Source organism: Antedon mediterranea, chromosome 10 (genome assembly GCF_964355755.1).
Source record: "Antedon mediterranea chromosome 10, ecAntMedi1.1, whole genome shotgun sequence".
Lineage (NCBI taxonomy): Eukaryota > Metazoa > Echinodermata > Crinoidea > Comatulida > Antedonidae > Antedon > Antedon mediterranea.
In genome coordinates, this window is record NC_092679.1 from 19,881,327 (window position 1) to 19,909,096 (window position 27,770).

Below are 27,770 nucleotides of genomic sequence, written 5' to 3' on the forward strand. Positions count from 1 at the left end.
GTTGCCTTGTTTAGTTTGATTATTTACTAATTATCAACGTACAACACACACCACCAAATAAGATAAAAAAAAACATATACAACAAATTCACTGGTATCAAAATAATTTATTATTTACAATATTAACAATGCAAGTTTTTTAATTTTACAGTGTATGTAACTCTCCTCGAGAATTGCCGTTACCACGGCTGATGCGAGTCAATAAAATAAAACATTCACTGACGAAATGTCAGCAACTTAAGTAGTAGGCTATACTGCGCACTAATATAATTTTTAAATCGGTATTATCATAAAACTAACCCCCAAAGCCTTTAACTAATCATACCAATACTTATACTTATAAATAATAAAATCTGAATTTTAATAATTATTAATAATAATATCCTGCATTTATAACCTTTAAGACCTGGATTATTACCCGGGCATTTTTGGATTCAACACGTATGGAAACATACTCCTAAAGTTGTGTCTTGACTTTACCAGGTACCTATTTGTACACCTGGGTGGAGAGAGGTAAAGTGTCTTTCCCAAGGACACATTTTCATTTCTTAGTCTATCTCATCAAAGGGCCCATTACTGAGTAAGCTGAGTTAAAATCGTATTTTGAAAGAACGGTATTTTCGTTGCAGCAGAAACAATTCCTGCAGCTTCGATATTGTCCGAAATAACTGTATTAGCGACAACAACACACCCTCCCGCCTCCAATTCCCAATGAAATAATCAAGCAGGGTAGAGTGAAGGTAAGGTAGGGTGGAGTATATACAGTAATATACTTTCAACTCCATTTGCTCTTTAACAAACATATTTTGATTCAATGCATTCCAGAGTATTTATTTATAAAAAGATCGGTTTTCGCAAACATCGTATTAATTATGCCGTCACACGCACCCACTAAAATTCCCGTCAGAAGGACGACGCGCATGGAAATCTAAACATATTTCTATCAGTATATTTTGTCAAAGTGTACAAATTACTGCAACAGTAGATTTACTGCAGTAAAAATGCCCTTTATGTGAACGACCATTTTTTGCTCACATACATTTATATTATATTCATGGACATCACAAAAAACAAAAATACTAGGACCAGTGAAAAAGCACCATTTTAGAATTACTTTTTATCAAACTTATGTTAATATACTGTATATTCTTTACACCCTATATTTAGCATTGCATTTATTGGTATATATTAGGTCAAAAAAACATATGCATAAATTATCTTGAAATATAATTTCTTAAATGCTATCAATAAATAATATCAGATAATTTCAGATGATTTTTAAATTAAAATTAGCACACATTGTCTCAAAATAATAAGTGTGCAGCTATCTATAAGAAGACAACAAGGTGTTTTAAAAAGTGCTATCCTACATAAAGGTGGTTTAAAACTATTGCTTGTACTGGTTAAATAATAAATACGTTTGGTGGGTGATGCTGTCTATTTCTATCTGCTACGAAAGCAATGAGAGACTGTGGTCAGTTTTAGTAACCAAAAGACTGTGGTCACTTTATAAGTGTAGCCAACATACTGTGGTCACTTTATAAGTGTAGCCAACAGACTGTGGTCACTTTAGGTAGCCACCAAACTGGTCACTTTATAGTGTAGAGATCAGACTATGGTCACTTTTATTAGTCAACAAACTGGTCACTTTATGAGTTTAGTCAGCAGACTGTGTTCACTTTTAGCAGTGTGGTCACCTTTAATTAGCCAACAAACTGGTCACGTTATAAGTGTAGCCACAGTAGACTGTGGTCACTTTAGGTAGCCACCAAACTGGTCACTTTTATTAGCCAACAAACTGGTCACTTTAAGTAGCCAACAGACTGTGGTCACATTCAGGTAGCCAACAGACCGTGGTGACTTTATAAGTGTAGTCACCAGACTGTGGTCACTTTTACTAACCAACAGACAGGTCACTTTATAAGTATAGACAACAGGCTGTGGTCAGTATAAATAGCCAACAAACTGTTCACTTTTAAGTAGCAGGTAACATCAAGTAGCTATCGAAATAGCCACAGACTATGACCCCTCTAAATAGCCAACAGCCTGTGGTCACTTTAAATAGCCATCAAAGTGATGAAAACAAGTGGCCAGCAAAGAGGTTATTTTAAGTAGCCAACAAAATTGACATAAAGTTCTATTTATGTTATTCATATACTGTATCTATATAAACAAGGTTAGAAACCACCCAAATTGCAACATAGGAATTTCTTTTGCATAATAAATCATGTAAACAATATAGCGGACTCAAGATTTTTAGCCTCTATATAAAGAGGTTTAAATCATAGTATTATTTAACCTACTAATAATTTTGAGTGTTTTACTTCCGGGATTGGTACAGTCACCGTATGTGTTTAAAATGGCAAGGTCTCTGGCGTAAACAATGCTGAAATAAAAATCTAGGTTCACTCTAATCTGAAAGACAGAAACATTTTCAAAATTAATACATAACATCATTTCTAAATTATGCTGAAATATTTAAATAACTACAAAAACCATATTATTCTTATAAAGAAAACCTCATATTGAAATTTTAAGATTAAAATACTTTTTAAATTTGGAAACTCTTCAAGTTTCTAATCAGAAACTGGCAACTCACCAACTATATAGCTACTGCTGCACTTTATACGGATACAACATTCAATTGTTATATCAACTGTGTCATTGAGATGTTTCATCGATATGTTCCCTGGAGCTGCATAGTTTGTATCTCCTTGCTCTGTCAACAAAAGAATGAATATCATTTTATATTGTTTGAAGGTTTGCATGGCGAAATCAAATGTTGATATAAAGTTTGCGGTACACCACGTGTATTAGTTCTGAAAAGAACTGTTGAGTTTCTCGACGTTTCGATCAATATACTTTGATCGTCCTCAGGAGTGAGAATTCAGAAAGTCCAGGAAACTTGGAATATAAGTGGAAAGGGTGGGACTGGTGTGAAAGCCAGAAACAATGGCAAGTTCACACAGTGGGAGGGATTGAAACTATGCTTTGCTAAACGTCGAGAAACTCAACAGTTCTTTTCAGAACTAATACACGTGGTGTACCGCAAACTTTATATCAACAATATCATTTTAAACATGTTTCCCTGTTTCAAATAAATACTACTACTCTACTACTACATTCATTAGGAAACATAAATTCTTTGACAAATTTACCTTGCACTGACTGCTTTAGAAGGCTTGCCATTTGGTGGTTTAGGTCTCATAGTAGAATTTGTTCCACTGGTTCCGGATGATTGACTATTATCTCTAGAACTACCTCTGTCATCTTTCACTCCATCACTAGATGCGGAAGATATGTTTTGTTTTCCTTTAGCGGAGTGGCGTAACTGCTCTAACGGTCCTCCAGAAACGATGTCTCTTTCAACAGATGATTGCCTCTTCCCATTCCTGCGTAATGTTGGAGACTGTCTGGTTTTATCCCGAGGAGTTGGAGACAATCGCGACCTGTCTCGGGGAGTTGACCGATAACTGTGATCATCTGGAATAGAGAATGATGTGCTGGTAGCAGCTTCTGTGTAATCTCTAGCAGACTGTGGAGGACTCTTTAATAGATTCATATTTTTCTCTTGTATCTGGTTTTCTATGCCATTATCAGAACCTTTGACAGCACCTCCTTTCAATGATTTCTTTCTTGTGGCTGCTGGTGATTTTTCTGATCTTGGGGATTCTTTTTTATTGAGTTTCGAGTTTGAACCTGTAGGACTTAACCTTCCCTTCTTTCCAGCTTCTCTAGTCTTGCTATCACTTCTCGGTGAAGTCTTTCCTGGACTTTTCTTTCCATTTCCACGAATCAATTTAGAAGAGTTTTCCGATTTGGTACTTCTTGACATTTTAGATGAGCAATCACTACCAACACTAGTGGGACTTCTTGAAGATTCTTTCTTACGTGTTGCCTGATCCATTTGTTTTGAAGATTTTATGGGTACTTTTGATTGATAGCGGCTGTCTCGTGCTTTATTGTCCAATTTGTTATCAGAACCAGTTACCCTAGATTTCCCCATATTACTGTTTACATATGATGGAACATCTCTATTTCTGATAAACATTTGGTCATCCTCACTTGACATAATTTTGAAATCATCAGAAGTAAAATCTTTAGACATCCTAATTTTCTCTCTCCTTTTACGTTGGCGTGGAGTCAAGTGTTCCCACGCTAGTCGTGGAGACTGGGGACATACCATGTCTTGAGCTAGATAATCAATTCCAGTGTCACTCTCACTTTCCCACCTATTGTCTAATGGCAGCAAAAGACTCTCCATCGATTTTGAACTCCGAAGGTTGTCTTGTGTTCTTCGTTCATCTTTAATTCGACAATCACCTTTAGTCTTAATTTTTTCAAGTTCAAACAATTTGTAAATATTCTTTTCTGAGGATGCGCCAGAGAGTGCTGGGCTGGGTAATTCTCTTACTCTTCTTGGACTTAATAATTTTCCATCTGATGGAGAAGGATCTAAATATGAAGGTCTGTTACCAGAAATATTTTCCATGGATTGTGGCTTCAAAATTCGACTAGAATTATGTACATTTTCAGAATTGGAAGCCAAAGTCTTAGAACCTATTGGTGAATCGATTGTCTTTCTCCGCTTCCTTTTAGCCTTAATAGATGTTTTTCCCTTTTTGTTTGTGTCACTTGTGTCCTTTGGTGTTGCATCTTTTGTTAAATCATGATGTTTAGCACTACTATGAGGTGAAATAATATCTTGAGAACTCTGCAACCTCCTTGGTGAATCTACAGACAGGTCTGATCCATCTGCAGACCCCTGTTTATTTAAACTTTCTTTTTGTTGAAGAAGTCTTTTTCTTCTCCGCATTCTTGCAGATTCCGTTGCATCTGTATCTGTTGATTTGTTCTTATCTCTTACTCTTGGAGATCTCCCTTTTTCAACCTTTGAAGATATATCACTTTGTCCATCATCAAGCTTTTCCAATTCTAGAGGTGGAAGATGATGAGGCATTTTCTTTTTCTCACCATCTTTTGGTGAGATGTCCGTCTCTGTATCATTTAATACACTTAAAGAAAGAGAAGACGGTTTTTTGGTCACAATGTTTTTAGCTCCAATATCAGGAGTTAGACCTTGTTTCAAGTCCTCAAAAAACTTCTTTAAGGCAGTTTCAACTGGGATATTCTCATTACTACTTGAACCCTGTCTCTGTTTTTCTTCTTTAATTTGGGGTTTTCTACATTCACTATTTTGAGTTGTATAATCAGCACTGTCATTTTTAAATTCTTGATACTTCATTTCTTGATTTTTGTCTTTTGATTGATTTTGACTAAAATTTGTCTGTGGATCATCTGAAACTGCATTATTTGAATCTGTGTTTAAGTGAGGTTTTTGTAATAACGAATCATCAGCAATTATCCTTCCTTGACTTTTATCAATATTTGGATCAACTATTTTATTACTTTCTGAAACGGATTTCACTTTACTGTTGCCGATTTCGGTTTCATTTCTTCTTTCATCTGATGTATTATTTACTGCTGCATTACTAATAATAAAGTCATCTTGCTGTCTTATTTCTGTCAAACAATCTTTCTTTGAATCCATTTGCATAGTATTGTTACATAGTGGGTCCATGGTAGCACCACTATGTCCTTGGCCAAGATCCACACTTTGAGTATGATGATCATTGCCAAACTCACCAGCAGTTTTGGAACATTCTTCCTGAACTTTTGCTTTCTCATCAATATCTTCTGTTGAAGGACTTTGTTTCTCTACCTGTGATTCAGGGTTCGCAACTACAGTTTTTAATGGATGTATTGTAGGTGATTGCACATCACTTGGTGTGAGTTGTTGATCATCCTGAAGCAGTGATGGGATAGTAAGGCTACCTGTGTCTTGATCAAAAGATGGTATATTATGAAATACTTTTAACATTGGTTTCTTAAATGAACCTTTTTTTTTTTGTTCATTTGTTTTGTTTTGTATGTTTTCGTGTCCAGGAATGGACAATTTCAGTTTCCTTGTGTCTCCTTCTGAATCTCTTTCATTTCTTACAGAATTTACATCTAGGAAAGCACTTGGTTCCTGCCAATTTGTTGCACATTCTGAAAACTCAGGATTTTTCTCATCTTCTTGTGATAGAGTTTGTAAAACAGCGTAAGTAGAAGGTTCAAGACATCTTTTAGCCTTCATATCAACACTATCCGACTCGCTTTCTGGCTTTGCTGAGGTAGAGGGTGACTGAAAAACAATTTTAGGAGTTTCCCCTGTAGTTAATAGAGTTGAATTAATGTCTTTACGATCATCAATTTTTGTGGCACTTTCATCTGTCATAGTTACAGGAGTTCCTTCCTTTTCTTGGAACTCACTGCTGGCACTTAACTTCTGCTTCAAGTTACTATCACTTTCCTGTCCAGAAATGTCTTTATCATCTTGCAACTGTCTTTCAGTATTCTGCTTTGTTAAACTGTTACTTCGATCTCTTGATAAACGATTTTTAAGTAAAACTGTTGGAACCTCAGGTAGTTTCCTAAGTCCGGACTTTTTCTTTCTATTAGTACTAGGTGATGAAACAATTTTTGCAGTGTGATTTTCTTGCCTTTCAACCGACGAATCACTTTCCTGAGCTTGCTCTTTCTTTTGAGGCACTTGTGGTAAACGACGAGATTTACCAGGCGTTCCACTACGACGGCTTGTCTTGGATCCTACGGAACCAGCATCACTACCAGTCCCATCTGACCTAATACTAGCCTTACTTTCGTCACTTGGTGTCTGTGCTGATCTTTGGTCTAGATCACGAATGTTGCCTTTTTTATTTTCATCTATATCACTGACTTTGGTTTCTACAATTGGTTGCATTCCTGATATCATGGAAGGACTACTTTTACTAGATTTACAGAGAGATTCTTTTGTTTCTACCTCATGAAAATTGAAACTTTTTGTTTTTCTAGGATTGTCTAGTGGTGATTTAGATAATCCATAAATGTCATTGTTTTTATCAAGTTCATCTTCAGCAACAAGACCACTAAATATCATTTCCATTAAATGTCTATCATCAGACTTTTGCTTTTCTAGTAACTTTCTTCTATAGTCATGTTGATCTTCGTGATCCAACTCACTATCCCGAATTCCATTACTACCTTTGTAAATTGCACCTTTGACCCAGTTTGCAGCATCTAAATCAGAAGATGGAGAGACTTCATCTAGTTTTCCATCAGAAACTGAAAGAAACAACTGCTCTTCTGGTTTTAACAGATGAGAATGGTCACTTTCACTTCTTTGTGAAATATTTTTTTCTACGGACTGATTTTTGTGACTACTCTTTTTCCTACCGGATGAAGATTCTGTGTCTTCAGCACTAGATTTCAAAAGTTCTTCAGCAGACTTTTTCATAAGTCGTTGAAATGTTTTCAGAGAATCATTAACATCTCTTTTATTCCTTTTTGACTCCTCTTTAGCAGATACTTCCATGTCTAAATCTGCAAATAATTCTTCAACAAGAGCCCTGTCTGAGGATTTCTTCTTTGCCAATTTCATTTCTAGTTGATCTTTGGATGTTGTGTCTGTTCCATTTACAACAATTTTATCTTCAAGTTTTTCCACATTTAATAACAATGGAAGACTTTGGTCAAGTTTTCCTATCAAGATAATTTCCTGATCCTTATCAATTTCCTTTCCAATTAATACATTTTCCATTAAGTTTTGTTCTGAATTCATTTTAGAAGATTTCAGTACTGCCAACAATTTTTCACTCAATGAATCCTTAGCATTAGACTCTATCGTCTTTGGAAGCTTTCTTGCAATATCAGAATTGTCTTTTTCTGGCACACTTTCATCAGTTTCTGATGAAACAAGAGGAGCAACTAACTTATCCTGTTTATCATTTTCTATGGCAACATTTTTTTCTGATGATTTGATGTGCAGATCTATTTCACTCAGTGGTTTTTCATGTTTAGGTAACTTAACATTATTTAGTTTATCTTCAACACTGTTATTGTCATTTTCAACATTCTTTACATTATCATGGATCTTATCATCAATATTGCTATTTTTAATAATGCTTTCCTCTTTAGTTGCCATGCTGTCCAATTTTACTTGATCAATGTTATTTTCTAAACTGTCAGCTATTTGTATTTCAATATCATAATGATCAGCTATACGTTGGTCAGTAACAGGTTGTACATGCTCTGCCATAGCTGGAAATTCATGATTAACAAGACGAGTATCTTCAGCACTAGATCTATTGGGACTAACATGAGGTATAACTTCTGGAAGTTCAACATTGTCTTTCAAAACAATTTCCTTATTACCATCCAGCTGTTCCAGTGCGGGAACACTGGTATCAACTACAAGATCTTTTTGCAAAGAATTTTGACTAAGTTTATTTTTATCAATTTCTTTTGATTTGTTTTCCTCAACTTGTAGTTCCGTAGATGGTTTAAGTTCAATAGAAATGTCTTTATAATCAGCTTTGGCAATATGGTTTATAGCTACATTCTCTTTTACATCAGATAATAATTCTATCTGAATAATATCATTTTCTTGTAGTCCTTTATCTAGATCTGTAGGAATTATTTCTGCTTCGTTTTCAAACAGATTGTCAATGGGTACGTTTGGTTGAAGGTCTGGTTGAGATGCGGATATCTGGAAACCAGCTTGTTGCATAGGTTCAATAGCACCAGCTTTGGTCAGGAATTCAAGATCAGGTAAATCATGGGGAAGTTTACTTGGTTTGATGTGACTCACACCACTTGTGGCATGTGGTTCTTTCTTCTCCAATTCATCTGTATCCTGATCTTTTGGAAGAGATCGACATTCGTCATGGAAGAGCTCTGCATCAAGATGCTGTAGTTTCTGCTTCAGCAGTGGCATTTGGCCGTCTTTCAGCAGAATATTATCTTCAATGGAAGGTTCTTTTTCAGTCAAGCCTTGCTCTTTGAAGGTACTCATATCACCTTCTATAATAGCATGACTGTCATGAGTTCTATAACGTTTTTGTTTGTGTCTACGCTTCAACAACTCTCTACGTTTACTAACAGTTCGTTTCTTAAACTTTGGAACTTCCAGCATGTTACCACGAGCCTCAATTGCGTGCAGTAAATTCTGACTGCCTTGAATTTCTTCCTGATCATTTTCTCCGTCTTGATCCCGAGAATCTCTTTCAGATTGTACATCCTCGTCGTCTTCATCTTCATCGTCGTCTTTTTCCTCATCTTGTTTTTCTTTACTTAGTTCCAAAACAACTTTATCAATATCAGCATCCTGTCTTGCATCAAGTTTAATATTATCTTGCTCACTTAAGTTTCCATCAATTTCATTTGTATTGACAGCAATTTCACTGGGAAAAAAAATCAGATTTAGAAAGTTAATTTAAACAAATTAACTTTACATTGGTTGCATAAAGATGTTGTAATTTATTTCATTTAATAAACTTTCTCAAGAGGTTATTTACATGAATTTTTAGTTTAGTTTTACATGACAGGTTAGAATAATTTTATAAATTGTATCCAATAAAAAGTCATTTTCCTTCATCTTACTATATTTTTCAGTGACTTTGAAATGAAAGCAAAATATTTTATTAAACCAATATATGCACATATTATAACATACTATAAAACACTTTAGATAACGAATGGGAAGCCATGATTCGACGTTTCGATCTTAATTCCTGATGCTGACCATATAAAGATCGAATCATGGCTTCCCTCTTGCAATTTTGGATCAGTTTTATACTACGATATTTTAGTAAAATTCCATGATTTGCAAGGTTTTTAATGAATCTTGAGATAATAATCTAATATCATACCCAGATTGTTTTGGTTCTTTTGGAGGAGATGTTGTGTCAGCAGTTGTTGTTGTGAGAGATCCATCAGCATAGACTTTTTCCCAATCATACGGATCAGCATTACGTACAGATTTTCGATTCATACAGTGTTCAAACAGGGAATGAAGATGCTATATCATAAACAGAAACAATCAGTTAATTTTTCATCTTTAATACATTACCATTTAAGAAAAAAAAATCCCGAAAATAAAGCTGAAAATAAAGCTGAAAATAAAGATGGCAGTAATATTGGCGATATTGATAAATTTGTTTTTCTTCTAAGGTAGAAGGCGGCCGAGTCCGGGATGACCGAGACACAACTGGTGCTGACTAGGGTTCACTTAGAGATTACACAACATTAGACACCCATGATATATTATTATTACTATTATAAATAAACATACACATTCAAAATATCAAACACAGCATAAAAAGGTGGCAATGATAATGACATGTTATAGGGTGCGTATTTTCAACTACCATTAGAATTAGGGTTTATGCAAATGACACCATCTTTAATCATAGGTCATAACAAATACTTGTCTCTTAGAACAGAGACAACTGAGACGTTCGTAATTAATGTCCTACAGCAGTTATTACAAAATGGGAAAGAAAACGATAATATTATAATATGGAATAACTACAGACCTCATAATCTGGTTTATCTGCATATTTTAGTTGAAATATATGCTCAAGGAAAGAGCGAAACTCAGACGGTAGATGCTTTAACATTAGTTTATGATCATATTTCTCTTTCATTAGGCCAACTTGCTCCTGCAGCAAAAAACAGAAATGCATAAATAATCAATAACAATTAAGTTGTTTGTAATTCTAATACTGTTCAAGAAAATACTAATTAAAGCTCTGTCTACACTATAAAACTTTATGTGACAAAAAAAATGTGGTGTTCCCATATATGGACATGATGATGTCATACTACTACCATATTTAAGCATATCACTACCATATTTGAGCACATCACACTTTTTTTATCAAACTAGTTTGATAGTGTAGACAGAGATTTTAGAATACATAAAATAAACAGGAAACATTTAAGAAACATTATCTTAAGCTCAGTCTACACTATCAAACTTTATGTGACAAAAAATGTGATGTTCCCATATATGGACATGATGATGTCATACTACTACCATATTTAAGCATATCACTACCATATTTGGACACATCACACTTTTTTTGTCAAACTAGTTTGATAGTGTAGACAGAGATTTTAGAAAACATAAAATAAACAGGAAACATTTAAGAAACATTATCTTAAGCTCAGTCTACACTATCAAACTTTATGTGACAAAAAATGTGATGTTCCCATATATGGACATTATGATGTCATACTACTACCATATTTAAGCATATCACTACCATATTTGGACACATCACACTTTTTTTGTCAAACTAGTTTGATAGTGTAGACAGAGATTTTAGAATACATAAAATAAACAGGAAACATTTAAGAAACATTATCTTAAGCTCAGTCTACACTATCAAACTTTATGTGACAAAAAATGTGATGTTCCCTTATATGGACATGATGATGTCATACTACTACCATATTTAAGCATATCACTACCATATTTGGACACATCACACTTTTTTTGTCAAACTAGTTTGATAGTGTAGACAGAGATTTTAGAATACATAAAATAAACAGGAAACATTTAAGAAACATTATCTTAAGCTCAGTCTACACTATCAAACTTTATGTGACAAAAAATGTGATGTTTCCATATATGGACATGATGATGTCATACTACTACCATATTTGGGCATATCCCTACCATATTTGGACACATCACACTTTTTTTGTCAAACTAGTTTGATAGTGTAGACAGAGATTTTAGAATATATAAAATAAACAGGAAACATTTAAGAAACATTATCTTAAGCTCAGTCTACACTATCAAACTTTATGTGACAAAAAATGTGATGTTCCCATATATGGACATGATGATGTCATACTACTACCATATTTGGGCACATCAAACTTTTTTTGTCAAACTAGTTTGATAGTGTAGACAGAGCTTTAGAGTTAGATCTGTTTATTATTAGTTAAATACAAAAACAATCCAATACCATGTATAAAGATAAACATTTTTTATGGAAGACTCACTTTATCTTTAATTTTCCTCCATGGTAACTGACCAACAACAAATTCAACCAGCATGTAGAACAGTGACCACAGATCATCGTGCCTTCCCATCTCCTATAGATATAATAAAGTAACAGCTTATATATTCAGTAGATACAATTTACATTCACAAAATAAACATTATTTTAAAAATAGTAATTTAATTTTTTTTACACACGGCATACTATTTTCATTGTATTTGCATTCCCAATCATCATAACATTTTAGAAATAAAAAAGAGACTTTAAAAATGTGATCTATATAATCGATGACATTTTTTCTGAGATAATCACCTTGTTTTTGTGAGCGTTCACTGATGCATAACGTACTGTCCCTCTAAATCCTGCCACTGGTCTCGGCTAAAATAAAATTAGAAATATATTTATTTTTTCAATAATAAAAATATAATAATATTGTAAATATAATATAAAAACATTTTGAGGACCACTTAGTATCTTGTAGAAGAATCCAAAATGACAAAGATAACAAGAACAACTACTGTACAAAATATTTTGGCTTGGTGGTTATGATGCTTGACTACCAATCCATGGGTCCTTGGTTCAAGTCCTGTCATGATTTTTTCTAATGACAAATTAAAACTCCACTCCACAAAGACTTGTAATAAGACTTTGTTTATGTAGAGCATCTTGTGAACAGGATTGCCACCTTTAAGGATAGTGAATGAATTCGCTTATGGTTATCCTTGGCAATTTGCCTAAATATATAAACGAAACGTGCGAAACTGATGAAATACGTTGAAACATACCGAACGAACTTGACCTTGTGAGTTAGTGTACTGACGAGCAAGACCGAAGTCTAACATGTAGACCTTTCGACTCGTACATTGGCGTTTACCGATAGCGAAGTTGGACTACGGAAAGAGAGGTAAAACATTATGAAAAATGCCGAGGTCTACAAACTACAATCAATTTTAACGTATAACGAAAAAAAAAACAACGGTTGGTTGCAAAATTAAGCATAGATAGAGAATTTGTCACTTTTCCATCCATTTTAAACAATGTCGCATTGAAGCTTTTTTTAAATTTTGCGTCAAGAAATCAATTTGCATACAATATAGAGGAAATAGATATAAATCAAATTGTTGTAAAAAAGGACCACATCTGAGAATCTACTTTTCATTCTCCTTGATCAATAAATTGTTTTATTTCGTTAAGTAGAATAGAACAATTTAAAGAAAAAACATTTTAATTAGTCAGGTAGAAGAGGTCATTCTAAGGTCAATAGTCACCTGTTTATTCTAAATTCCAATTAATAATAATTTGAAAAATAATTTCATTTTTTAAACATATGGCTTTCAACATTTGAATAACATTTGCTATGAATATAATGGATTCAAATCAAAGTGTATAATAATAACATAATTTTCTTTCAAGTATTATTATTATTAATTATTATTATTATTATTATTAATATATCTTTATACTGGGTGGCCTCTTCAGTCAAAGACTGTGGTGTTTGCTACAATAACATGATAATAGTAATGTTTCATATTATATTTCAATTATTGTTTGTGCATCACAAGAAATTCAGTTTGGTGATTTGGGAACTTTCTTGTTAAACATCATCAGAGATGGTCTGCGCTGAACTATGAACTGTTTAGTTTGGACGCTTACAGGTTTGATGTCTCTGTGTAGAAAGCCAACGTCATGTATACTCTCAATAGCCTCCAAGATCTGCTTGCCGAGTCGTAAGGTCGTGCTGATAGTAAATGTGCCGCGTGATTGACTGCGTCGGAGTTCAGCGAGGTTCAAGCCTTGTAATGACATCACCACGTAGTTGAATTGGTCGTTACGACCGCACCCGATAAACTTGCATACATGGTCTTTACCTAACGAATAAAAGTAAAAAATATGAACAAATAACCAAGGCCGTCGCGAGAGGTTAAAAACAGACGAGGCAAAGATGCTTTAAATATAATTATTAATATAAAATATAACAATCTCTGCTGGTGAATTGGGGTGGGTAGTGAAAATTGAAAATTTCAGACGAGGTCTGCCTTATGCTGGCTTTGGCCATGATAACCTGATGTACCATAGGTTTAAACCCGGAAAAGATTAGTGGAAGCTACCTAAAGCTGCTTTCACATCGCATCTGGATTCGGTCTGGCGCCCCAAAAAAATATCGTGGGAATTGTATTCAGTGGTAAAGCATTTAGATCGTTCATGCACCAAAATCATCGGCAGCCCTACTTTGACACTGCCCTTTTCTTTCGCCACAAAAGATCAAGGTACAAGATTAAAATATGATGCTTATTATACAAAAGTCATGCATCAACAATTTTGACCTCTAACTAATTAAATTTACTCTTGCTTACCGGATGTCTGCCCAAATGTTCAACATTTCAGGTTAAACGAAAACGTTAATTAATCAAGTCTGAACACTTTACTGTTACAACGCAAATTATAATGTAACTTTGCTTACTGTACGAAAGCATAACTCCAAAGATCTGAACATACCCGAAGGAATGCAACCTTGTAACGCAATACAAGATGCCAAGTGTTTAATTTATTTATTCATTTGTACATTACCATATGTTAATTTCTTATATTTAATGTCTTGACTCTTGTTATCATCAATGAACTAAGAGGTTCATTATGATGATAATGCTACTAAAACAACAGTACAGTACTGTACACCATTGCCCATGTTCCTAATATTATATAAGTGGATATTGTATACAAATTAGGGTATAGAGATTTGCATACATCATTGTTTTAGGATTAAATATTTCCACATACATGAATAATTATTGCATCATTTGGAAAGAAAAATGACAATTTACTGTATTGTATTACAGATTTTGATTATAAAACACACCCTGTATGTACTGTATGATAATATGATAACATTCTGTACATGACAATTTAGCTCAAGTACTCTGTACAGTACAATTGCTGTTTATGATAATAGCATTTCCACTTGAAATAGCCAATTACAATGGAAATCCATGTTTAGCATTCAATACCTTATCATAATTTTGAAGAATACTTGCTTAAATCGTAAATCTTAAATGCCCAATGAAAGATTAGAGATGTACGAAGTGTTCTTAAGCCTCTGGGTTGTTGTTGTTGTATGTACGTAGGAGGATGACACAGAATTACTATGATACAGTAGTAGGAGGATGTGTAATTAATAGTTTTAATAGTAGAAGCTGCAGATGGGATATCTCAGAATTGCTGATGATGTTACATATTAAGCTCTGTCTACACTATAGTTTGACAAAAAAGTGTGATGTGCCCAAATATGCTATTGATATAGTAGTGATATTAGATCATCATGTCCATATATGGTCGTATCACCTATTTTTGTCACATAGAGTTTGATAGTGCATATAGAGCTTTATGTACCTTTTTGACATGTTTTGTTTTTTTTTCTATTGTTTATCATAATTCGGAAAAATAAACTAAAAAAGAAACCACAACTGAATATAGTGATGTTTTCAGATGCAAAAAAATACATTAGCCTGATTAAATTCTTAAAACTAATTTTATATAACAAAATTAATAAAAAATTAAATGTGCTCTACAGAAACAGATTTACATCTTATGTGATTTTCATGATGTCATCACTACTACATTTTGGCATATCACTACCACTTTTTGGTAGTGGACATAGCTTTAGATCGGTTCTTTTTTTGTGGTTTGTTTTTGTGGATCCAAATCTACTAGCCAGAAAAAAAAACGGTCAACTACTATACAAAGGATATTGACACAAACTAATTTGGTAGTGCAGGGCAGTTCTCCAAGACGGTTTTAAAACTGTATTTTTCTGCTCAATAGAAACTTTAGAACCGATTATAAAATGTTATATAATTGTAGAAGAATCTGAAATGAAAGTGTTTGTTGATCTTGTTGATGAGATCCACTATTACTCTAAGGTTATTGACACTATTTATAGGTCAGTTTGTTGACACAAAGACTTCAAATTCTCAGTTTACAGATTGTCAATTCACGCAAGAATATTCAAGCCTATCAAATTATTATTATTATTTCCGCTCACGAGTACTTGAAAGAAGTTGCGATAAGTCTAGCTTTACGGTCTTCCTATTCAACAATGGCAGAAAAATATTAGACGTAGAATATTGGATTGAAAAAGCGGGAAATTGAGCAGTGTCGCCCAAATGTCGGCGAAACTTCCGAATTTTAAATACACTGTAATTAAACTACAGTAATTAACCACACCCTTTTGTTTGGATTACAGTACTATACAGTTACAGAATTACAGATATTTCTCAATAGGAAATTTGAAGAAGCATTTGATAAAAATTATCCAAATACATAATACTGTTAGTGTTAGTATCCCTACTGTATATGGAATTATTATAGTTACATACAGATGTGGGTATAACCCTATCCCCCTTCAACACAAAATCACGTCCCGGTTGGAGGGTGGGATTTTTATACCCACGGACCCCAAAATATACAGTACAGAAGGCTAGCTCATCAAATCATGCCATTCATATACAGTATTTGACAACAGAGCACGAGATTTGTAAACATAAATGATGGTGGTTCATGGACTATACCATTTGTGGAAAGGCGTGTTCAATAAAAATGTTTACTTTTCGAGCAATATCTCGCTCTTCAAGGAGAAAGGGCTATTATCGGTTTACCCAGGTAAGCTAGGCACGAAATAGACTTTATTTTTTATGTCAGATTTCTTTCTTAATTATAATATTAATTCAAAATTTATTAATTAAACATTATATATATTATTATAAACATGTATTAATTTCATGATTCTCGTCGTATTTCATCCTCCAACTTACCTTGCAGTTTCTTTAGCACGGCAACCTCCATTTTAAGTACTTGCTTTGGTTGTGACGCCGACTCTAGCTTGATGGCAACCGTCTCCTCTAATAGAAAATCTTGTGCTTCGTATATTTCACCTAAAAATGATTAAAAAAACTTGTAGATTTCATAAAAACTGTTGCGTGATCTATCAAATAAAATGCATAAATTATATTACATATTAAATTATTGCATTCAAATTTCAATTATAATTTCATTTCATACAATCGGTCAAGGTGTTACATAAAGCTCTGTCTACACTATCAAAATAAGTGCGATGTGCCCAAATATGGTAGTGATATGCCCAAATATGGTAATGACATGACATCATCATGTCGATATACTGTATATGGGCATATTACATTTTCTTATCACATTAAGTTTAATAGTGTAGACAGACTTTATAAAAATTCCTCCTTATAATATTATAATACATAATAATATTCATGAATTTGTTAATTTACAAATTCACATTTGCTAATGGGACCGACATTCTTGAGTCATACGCATTACACAGTAAAGTCAACGCTCATTTTATACCCCCGGCTTAAGTGACTCATTGCTGCTTCTTAAACACACAGATTGAAATACTATAATAATAATCTCAATGAGTCACATAGGAATAAATGATATTTAAAACATGGCAAACCGATTACTACTTGCATGCTTCTCATACAATACTCTCAGGATTCTATTTCCAATGATAAAAATAATTAAATGTCATATCTCTTTATACGCATCAGCATGTTTTTTAATAAAATTTTTGTGTACATAATTGATGAGATGTTTAGAATGTGAATTCATTTTTACGGAACGGAAGGCAGCGCACGTTTTTATATAAATAATTGGAATATAAAAGAAACAATTTTTTTCTATGAAACAATTGGAAATTGTATCTTTATATATGTGTATACACAAGGATGAAATGTTATACTGTACATTAAGGATAATAGAATGCAAAGAATGGATGATTAGATTGTGATGAGCAATACATTTACCAATTTCCTACATATTGCTGTATCTTATTGAAACTGATATCATTTTTAATGTGTTTTCACATTACGTTCATATTTCTATTTATACTGTTTTGTACACAGGGGTTTCTACTTATAAGCTATGCATCAGAGATTCCCCTTTCCATTCTTTTGTAATGATTATTTATGTACAGTATGTTTATGATTTTGTGAATGGAAATAAAGTAAGAAAGAATGTACGTGCTGCTTGACTTACATACAGTAGTACAAGGTTTGGTAATACTGCCCCATAGTTGTTACATAACAACATGTGAGTCAAAAATTGTATTAAGGCTCATGACAAGATACAAAAGAATTTACCCACCTATTCATATGGTACGTGACCTATAACTGATTTCCAATTTCAGGATTTAACCTCTGTTCACATTTAATATGGTAAGCGACTTCTAAATGACCTCTCAAGTAAATGGTCAACGTAGTAGGGAGGAGTTAACCCGTTTTCACATTTAATATGGTATGCGACTTCTAACTAACCTCTCATTTAAATGGTCAACATGGTATGGAAGAGTTAACTACTGTTCACATTTAATATTTTGATGCAACTCTTACTCTTACTTAACAAAACTCTTACTACTTATAAATGGACAATATGGTAATGGATTAGTTAACCCTGTTCACAACTAATATTGTAAGCAACCTCTAAGTGACATCTAAAAGGTAAATGGCCAGCTATGACAAGATTACTTCTGATCTGAACCAGCTGGATGAAAGTAACGGTCAACACATTTATCAACAAAGATGAGTACAGCTTAAAAGATATAACATTATGCTGATTAACATAGACATTAGTACTTTGCTGTACTGTCACAACAGACCACCAGATCAACGACACAAAGCAATTTCCAAAGGCCCAATAGTTGATCGAACCAACAGATTGACTTTTATACACACTGTACAATATAAGTCATGTGGTTTTAACCTAATTATATTTGATAATCTGCCTCCGCTAAGATGCAATGTATTTTGCGGCATTGAGCTCAGTGGGTATTCGATTTGATAGTTAACACTACCAGATCGTAGTTACTCATCCCATGAGATGCGTTTACTCTGAGTTGTCATCAAAGATTTTCCGGTGACATGACAAGATATTATCATAATCTTCTTCAAAACTATATCCTAGAGGTGATAGTCTTAATTATTTTTATTTTAAATATGTTTACAAAGGAGATCAACACAAGACAATTCTAAACGATAATTTAAAAATTACTGATGTAAAAACAATGAAATAAAAATTTAAAAGTCTGTCTTTAAATCCGATGCAATTAACATTTGTTCAGTTTATTTTCAAAAAACCCTGAAAAAATTAAAAACATATTTATTGCATGTTGGAACATTAACTGGTTATTGTTATATTTAGTTTGGAATTTTACGACCATGACCCAAAAAAATTATTTGGTTGGCAAAATGCGGCAGAAATTTGTATTATAAAAATAGATCTCAAGTATAAAATTAAAAGGAAAATTTAAATCTGTTTTAGGATGGTTCTTTGAATAGATCAAAACAAAAGTAAACGAATAATAAATGTTCTGGCCCTACTGTATTCACCTTTCTTCAACTTTCTTATGGAAAACATTAGAATTATTATTTATTTCACTCTCTAAAACATAATAAAATATGTTATATTATATTATGAAAGACGTTGTGGTTACTCTATAACCACAAAAAAAAAATTGCATTCTTCTTCTACAGATTGAGAACTTATTCTTCCTCTAAAGAGTTGGAAACTTAATCATCCAAAGCATTTCATTTCTCACAGCCATTGTTATGGAATTCTAACATTTCCCTTTGCCCACCTTTTGCAGAATACCTAATAATTCGACAACTACCTTTTGTACGATTTATTGTTGTAGGAATCACTAGGAGATGATACAACCACTGAATCAGAAAATGAAATAATGATAATTTCCGCTTCATGAGCTCTGAAGCATAGAAGAATAATAACTGTTTTGTACGGTGTAAAAGGTGTAGTATTTAAACTCCACAAAAATCATAACATCTATCAGCGCAAGCTCGGTGGTCTAGAGGTATGAACGCCAGGCTAGTGATCTGGAGGTCTTGGGTAGAGTCTCTCCCGAGAATTACTTGCAAAGTATTCTCAATGTACAGTACTTAGTAAAAAGTACAAATTACAGAGTCAGAGTATGACAAACATCTGACCAAATTGCCTTTAAAATAGTGAAGGGCCTACAGTATTGAATACATAGTCTTGAAATTACTACATTAAAAATACAGCTTGTCATGTTGTCTTAGTTTTTCTATAACGAGCAAACCAAAACCAATGTTAAAATATTCATGTACTAAATTTTAGTACTAAAACTTAAATCAAAATCACTCTCACCTCAGTATATTTTATTTGCAATGAAGAAATGACTAAATCATTGGACTGTTTAATTAGAACATTGGACTTTCTAACTAATTAGCATTAGCCAAGTTGGCATGATTTAATTAAAGGTAAAAGGTAAAGGTATTCATATTTGTCCTCAAGCTTAACTGGAAACTGAGGAAATTCGGATTAGGCCCTCCACGGACCCACGGCAGCCAGCAGTGCAGCGCTTACCAGATTAGCACACCGGGAGACGATGCCCTACTCTTTTCGAATAGTGTACCAAGTTCTTTAACGTGCACTATGTTAAGTACACGGGACCAACGGCTTTACATCCCATCCAAAGGACGAGGCAATGAGAGTAAAAGCACCTTGCCTAGCTGCAGTCTCCTTTGGAAATACATGGATACGGTACTTTGAATGCATTTTGTGGGTCATACTGTATTTCAGTACAAGAATCATCATTTGTCTTCATAAAAAGTATTTAAAAAAATATTGGTTGCAGTAATTTGACAAATTAACATGTACAATAATAGAACAATACCGAAAAAATCTGCACATATGAATAGATGTTCGACCCTTTATTAGGCCATGCGATCAAAGCCATAGGATGCACCCTAACAACTGTTAAGCTCTGTCTACACTATCCCACTTTATGTGATAACAAAATGTGATGTGCGGCCCATATATATGCACATGATGATGTCATATCACTACCATATTTGGGCACACTTTTTTCGTCAACCTAGTTTGATAGTGTAGACAGAACTTAATAACTGTAAAGCTCTGTCTACACTACAGAACAGTATCAAACTTTATGTGACGTGCCCATAAATGGACATGATGATGTCATATACTGTAACTACCATACTAAGGCATATCACTACCATATTTGGGCACATCAAACTAGTTTGAAAGTGTAGACAGAGCGTAAGACAGATGGTATGACCTTGTTTTCATCATCTCCAGTCTGTATCATTTTACAATCAAATTAAATTGAGATAATTTAAATAATAACTTATAATGTTACTGTTAGTCAATTACACATTGTTTGCTAACAAACACAGCTGTTAATGAAGACACATGGACAAAACAAGAATCATGCTAACTAGCTATTCATGTTCAATCTACTAAACAAATACGCAGTATATTAATTACATGTCCAATTATACATTAATTGAATTCATTGTGTTTCAGATTCAATTTTAATTCTCAATTACCATGATGCTAGATCTACTGTAAAGCTCTGTCTACACTCTCAAACTGAAACAATATAATTATCTATATAGACATGATGATGTCATCACTACCATATTTGGGTATATCACTACTATATTTGGGCACATCACACTTGTTTTGTCAAACTAGTCTGATAGTGTAGACAGCGCTTAAAAGTGAAATAGCCAATATATTGTTGCCCTCTCGTTTAAACAAATTCTCCCGTTGAAGAAATGTGCGACGCATTTCAATGTCTCGAAAAAAATTGTAAGCAACTGTATGCATTGGCATAGTCGCTCACCTGCTTAGAAGAATGAAATAGCCTAATATATTACCTTTTACACATTTTTTTATTATTGGTAAGAGTGATATTAAATAAGTTATGTTTCTTCCAATAAAGGTACAATTCCTAGAAAATATTCATTGTTAAGGTCTGTCTACTGTACACTATAAAACAAAAAAACTGTACATGACAAAACAATGTGATTTGCCCATGGATATGATGATGTCATATCACTACCATATTTGGGCATATCACTACCATATTTGGGCAGTGTAGACAGAGCTTAAGAATAATGCAATGATTTATTCATGTGAAATGATCATTTTGTTTTATTAGGTGTTTACTTAAACTCTTCTGCAAATAAAATGAGCAGTTTGAACGAATATTCATTTTTTTTTTGTGTACACTTTAAGATTATAGCATAATCTTTGGCTCAAGTAAAAATAATCTAACCATCTTACCGAATCCACCACCTCCGATCTTCTTTATCTGCAAAATAAAATAGCATTAGAAATAATTTAATGATAAAATAATGAAAATTGCAAGGATATAAAAACAATGTGCTGGGTATACAGTAAGCCACTCCCATTATCCCTTCACCCAAATTTGAAGTAATTTTCATATCATTTATGTAAAAGTCTTTGAATGCAAGTTATTATAAAAAAAAAACAGTAACATTTATAGTTATTTATCACACCAACATACAAATTGCTGAAAATGACATTATTCAAAATATAAATTATGCTAAGTATCCAAAAGCTATTTATTGCAAAAGTCAAAGGTCAAGTATAAAAAGGAATTCTTGTTTCATTTTTAAAAATTAATAAAGTCGATTAAAGGTTGCACCTGTTCTATATTCTTGCTTACAATTTTTTAAGATAGCTGTTTGTATACATGTTTCTTTTAAGAGCATCTTAGAGAGATTAATTTGTTTTTGATTCCGGAAAGGGTATTTTAATGTAAAGAATTCCATACAGTATGACTCTTTAAAAAAAATTTTTATCAGCCTTTCCTTCAGCTCTTGCTCCTTAAAAAATTGAATATGGTTTACAATGCCATCACCCAGACTAAATAATGTACTTCTATTCCAGATAGCCTAGCTAAACGACAGTACAGTGTGTACACACATCCCGAGGTGCACAAAACCAAACACTGGTGTCATCAAACGTTTGATGGGCAGTGTGAAAGGGGGTTAAAAGGGAAATGAATAGAACAAAGCTGAAAGGGGATGGGGAGGCAGGGGTAAATATACTAGAAAGCCTCGACTCGAGACCCAGCAAATGCCGAGCTCAGGAAACAAGTAAAGAAAGGTTTACAGTTAGGTTTACAGTTAAGTCCACAGTGTAGGGCCATGTTTGTAGGTATCAAAGGTACAGTACTTACCACTTGCCATCTCTCCTTTATGATGGCATCGGGGCTTAGCAGGTCTTCTGCCATGACTGCCCCCTGTCAGGTGTAGTCAGAGACTAGAGGATAAACTTCTTAGGCCTAAGGCTAGCATTCTTGCCCTATAATAAATAAAGAATAGTTATATAATGATTAACCATAATCTTTGGTAAAAAACACCATGATAGATTTAACAGAATTTGAACCAACGTCCAGTACAGTATGTGATGTACAGATTTAAAGGTGAAGGAGAGGGCAATGTAATATTTGATTAAAATTAATTAACGTAATGTAATTAATGTCTAGACCAATCAGCCTGTCATGGTAATAATATTAATTGTATTTCTTTATCTTATTAGATTTTATATTTACAGTACAGTACCCAAATAAAAAATCACACAGACAGTAAAATTTAAAACAAAATAGATTAATTATTAATTGGGTGAAATAAAAACATGTGTTAATGCAGTTATGTTATTAACTGTAACTGCTTTGGAATGATAATTGATATAATATTAAGAAATTATTTAGGTTAAAGGTAATGTACACATTGAATGTAGGCCTAATAACAAGTACAGTTGTAAGAAGGATTCTCAAATGACAAGATCAATCATTAAAATGTACAGACTAACCACTACCAGCATACATTTTAGAAGATGGATTAATGGTTATAAAGGGCCCACAGCAGGGTAAAGAAGTGTGATTTCCGTGAATTGCAATCCTTGCCATACAGTACAGTAAAACCCTTATTAAGGAGACATATTTGGGACCCAAAAAAGTGTTACCTGAATAGGGGTTGGTCGTGGTGTTTACTTTCTCTCGTTCATTTTACAATTGTCCCCTCAATAGGGGTGTCTCCCAAAGCAGGGGTTATACTCTAATTGCAATTCTATGACTTATTCAAAAAATAAAATCAATTTTCCTTTTAATAGTTTATGCTACAATAAAACTTTAATTTTATTTAAGAAACAATTTACAGGACCACAATGTAATTTAACAAGTATATTTCTACTTGATTGTGTATACTATAATCCTATATAAATATGTTGTTAAATAAATAAATAAATAAATAAATAAATTTACAGTACATCAGAAACTTTTATTCCAAATACAGAACATATTACTGTAGTGCAATAAGGTAATTAAAAATAAAAAGGCTTGAAATAGAATTGAAGAAAGGAACTAGAGACAAAATGGCCAATCTACAGTAACTATAGCACTGCAACAAGGCCTTCCATGTACTAAGCTGAATAATTGAAATTTACAGGGACATTAATACTAGAATTAAATATCACAGAGAGCCAATGATTTCAAATGAACTGCTAGCAATTAGAGTACACAGTTGAATATCGTACATCTCATGGCATCCATCTTAATATGTCATCAGTTGTATACTGCACTGTATGTTACTACCTTGCTAACAGCATGACACTGTAATGCCGCAATGTATTAGGCTATGTTGCCATAGGGGCTATCTTAATCGGATAGAAAGAAATGTAATATAATAAATAGAAAATGTGATAACCTAGTTTTAAAGAAAATATGATGACATTAGGAAAATAAATATTGAATTGCTCTGGGAATCATCTAACACATTTTTTTTCAAACCATTGGTACATCACTTTTGAATTAATTAAAATATTCAGGGTATCTAATGCAGTATGTCATCTTTTTTAGGTGAACTTACTTAACTGTAGAGATCGCTTCTGTCAATCCACAATAAACTAGAAATAAAGTAACCCTTTCCTTTGGGAAACTACCTCTATTCACGGGACACCCTTCAGGAACAAGGAGCAATATATTTATAACTACAGTACAGGCAACCAAATTTAACCTACTATACAGTATACAGTAAGTCAGGAGAAAGAATATTAAAGGGAACCCTTTGGTGGGTCCTAAAGGTGTCCCTTTAATAGGGGTTTATTGTACTGTAGTAAAAAAACAGGTTTGATATTCAAGATTTTACTCAGAATCCTGATTGCTAATAAAATATTGTTGAAATAAATAAATAAATAAACAAAATAAACAATCATTATTTTTGCCACACACCTTTTCAACATCCGCCCAGTAATCTTCTTACATAGTTATTATAGTAAATGTTGTTTCACTTCCTAAGCTCCAACATTAATGTTAGAATTGACCTCTGAACTACAGTATACTGTACTGTATGTACAGTATCTGAAAACAGTTTCCCTATTCTGCTCAGTCACTCGGATATTTTAATTATAGCTTTTAATTAATGAACTATAATTATCTACTAACAGTAACTTTCCTTTTTGTTATCATGCATCATCATCGTCACTAGTAATAGTCATCGTTGTAGTAACAACGCCATATTGATTTCACTTCACCTGCTGCCTGGCACATTCCTCCTCCATTCTCCAGGTCAGACTCTGTACTTTAATGTATCTAAGGAGACAATGTTCAATGTACCGAGGTCTAACACAAGACTAATGACCCTTGCAATTTACTAAACATGTGACTGTACAGTGTTAATAACTTATCCATAGAGACTTGCCTAATGTGTCACCCAAAGGATGACTAATGCTAATGGTATAAAATATTGTTTAACACATGCATGACTTACTGTATAATTTTGTAAATAAATTGCTAAAAAGCTGGATTGATGAGAAGCTGTAGAATGGGTACATTACATAAACACACTCGTTGAGAAGGAATTAATTAAAATCAACTTAGAGTTAATCAATATTTTTATATACTCTGTGTTCTATTCTATACACAATATTTATTCCTATGCTTAAACTGAAGGGGAAACTGTAGTATTCAATTTTTAATCCAATACGGAAGAAAATATCTCTATCTTTAAATGTCACAAGATTAAATTCTCATTTTAAGATTCTAAGTGTTCATTGCCAGTGAAGGATTAGGAACAACCGTACATTACTATTGGCATTTAAAACAACATGATAATGGTACAGTCGTGCAAGGACCAATCACAATGCGGATTATTCCTGTTCGTTCTCTAAATGTCCCTACTGTACAACAAGTCGTGATTTTTATAAAAAACATAAATACCGTAAATAATAAAATAAATTAATCATAAGCCTAATTATAATAAATAAATAAAAAATATTTAAATGAAAATATATAAAATATATAAAATAGTAAGCCTTAAATAGAATTTTAAAAAGTGATGATACACACACAGGCACAGTAAGTAAACAGCGGCAACAGCAACTTTTTTAAGATTTGAAATGTTAAAAAAAAAATTCATGATGGAGTAAATAAATAGGCCTAGCTAGGGATTAGGACAAGTTGAGCCGCCGCCAGAAAAACGTTATTTTCTATGAAACGCCAAATGCTTACTTTCGCCGGTGCTCGTTTCTATTTAATAGAAGTTCTATTTATATTAATTATTAGATATAACGATGTATATTCCAAAGTTTATATATCACGGTTTTTAGTATATATTATTAAATATTATAATTAAAGAGAAATAATTATGAATATCTGACTTGTAGATTCCAAAATATAAGGCCTAAAACATGACCGAAAATGATCGTTTTTAGCCAAAAATGACGTAAACATGTTTCCCCCTTAGGCGGCAGTTGTATGAACTAGGCCTACTCCATTTTTCGGTAAAATAATTGCATAAAATCACCGTTTTTTAGTAAAATATTTTGTGTATTAACATTGTAAAATTCAATAAAATATGATATTAAAAGATAGTAGATAAAAAATAATTATTATTTAACCTCATTCGAAGAGTATCAATACTCTATTAGTCCTGAGAGACAACATGATTTTACGCGAGAAAAATATTATGGAGTGCACTGCACTTGAAAGAATTTGAAAGATTTGAAAGATTAAAAACAATTAAATTATTAAATATGACTACTTTCCTTTGCTGTGTTGTTATGGCTGTTCAAACCAACAAAATTGTAGTATGTAATTATTATTTATTTTCATGACACAATAAACCTAAAGACCATGAACTTATGTACTAGGACACCCCTCTATCACTACGCGAAATGTCGTAAAAGACGCACTGGGCGTTTCATAGAAATTACCGGCGGCTCAACTTGTCGGCGGCCCAACCGGTCATATCCCCTTGCTAGGCCTAGAGGCTAGGCCTAGGCTATGCCATTAAAATTAAAAATCACCTTTTCACTACGAAAGCCATCACCATATTTTACTGATTTATATGATGTGAAATTCATACATTACACAACATTTCATAGATGCATTAGGCCGTACTACTGCTACCTTCTCTAACTTGCTGATAGGGCCCAGGCATGGGGTAATGATACGTATTTCAAGGGAATTCTTCACTCAAGCTAGCTTAGCCTAGGCCTACTGTCGAACGATTTGGCAGTTTCGAAATATGTATGGTATGTGCAATATTTGTCGTTAATAACGAAACTCTCAAGTTAAGAATCAAAAGTCTGAGATATTTGGAATTAATAAACGACATAACATATAACATTACTTACCAATTGGGTCTTCACATTGTACAGATACCGTAAATTAATAATAAAACTCTATCAAAACAATCCTGGCGATAACTTCTGTCGCCATTTTTACTGTGTGTGTGTGGGAGCTACACATCCAAGTCTAACAATGAAATGCGTTTCCAAAACATTTGCGTAATTTCCGTTTCATGTATTTCATAAATAAATTATGTATTGTTTTAGCCTAGCCTAATCATTCCTATTCACAAATCAAACTAGATATATTATCATACTTAAACCAAAGAACTTTAAGTTCTTTGCTTAAACCTACAATGTAATTAAAAATAATATTATAGGCTTTGAAGGCCAATCAATTGGTAGCTATCGG

The 27,770-nt window shown here is 33.2% G+C and overlaps 1 protein-coding gene across 1 annotated transcript; it reads right to left on the bottom strand.

Moving 5' to 3' along the window:
* Positions 1 to 1,094: 1,094 nt before the first annotated feature.
* On the bottom strand, positions 1,095 to 27,505 carry LOC140060020 (uncharacterized). The gene is made up of 13 exons (XM_072106054.1): positions 27,425 to 27,505; positions 22,968 to 23,092; positions 22,046 to 22,073; positions 16,705 to 16,824; positions 13,550 to 13,764; positions 12,682 to 12,786; positions 12,209 to 12,274; positions 11,898 to 11,990; positions 10,418 to 10,543; positions 9,752 to 9,900; positions 3,158 to 9,283; positions 2,599 to 2,718; positions 1,095 to 2,414 (listed from the first exon to the last, which is right to left on the bottom strand). The coding sequence occupies exons 2-12, from the start codon at positions 23,019 to 23,021 to the stop codon at positions 2,661 to 2,663; spliced, it is 7,140 nt and encodes a 2,379-aa protein (XP_071962155.1). The 5' UTR covers positions 23,022 to 23,092; positions 27,425 to 27,505; the 3' UTR covers positions 1,095 to 2,414; positions 2,599 to 2,660.
* Positions 27,506 to 27,770: the final 265 nt, after the last annotated feature.

Excerpts from the sequence above, each read along its gene's own strand:
- LOC140060020 (XM_072106054.1), bottom strand. The coding sequence starts at position 23,021 with ATGGCAGAAGACCTGCTAAGCCCCGATGCCATCATAAAGGAGAGATGG. Across the intron at positions 22,074-22,967 it reads TAAAGGAGAGATGGCAAGTG|ATAAAGAAGATCGGAGGTGG; the intron begins GTAAGTACTGTA and ends TTTATTTTGCAG. Across the intron at positions 12,787-13,549 it reads TACACAGAGACATCAAACCT|TCCAACTTCGCTATCGGTAA; the intron begins GTAAGCGTCCAA and ends CTCTTTCCGTAG.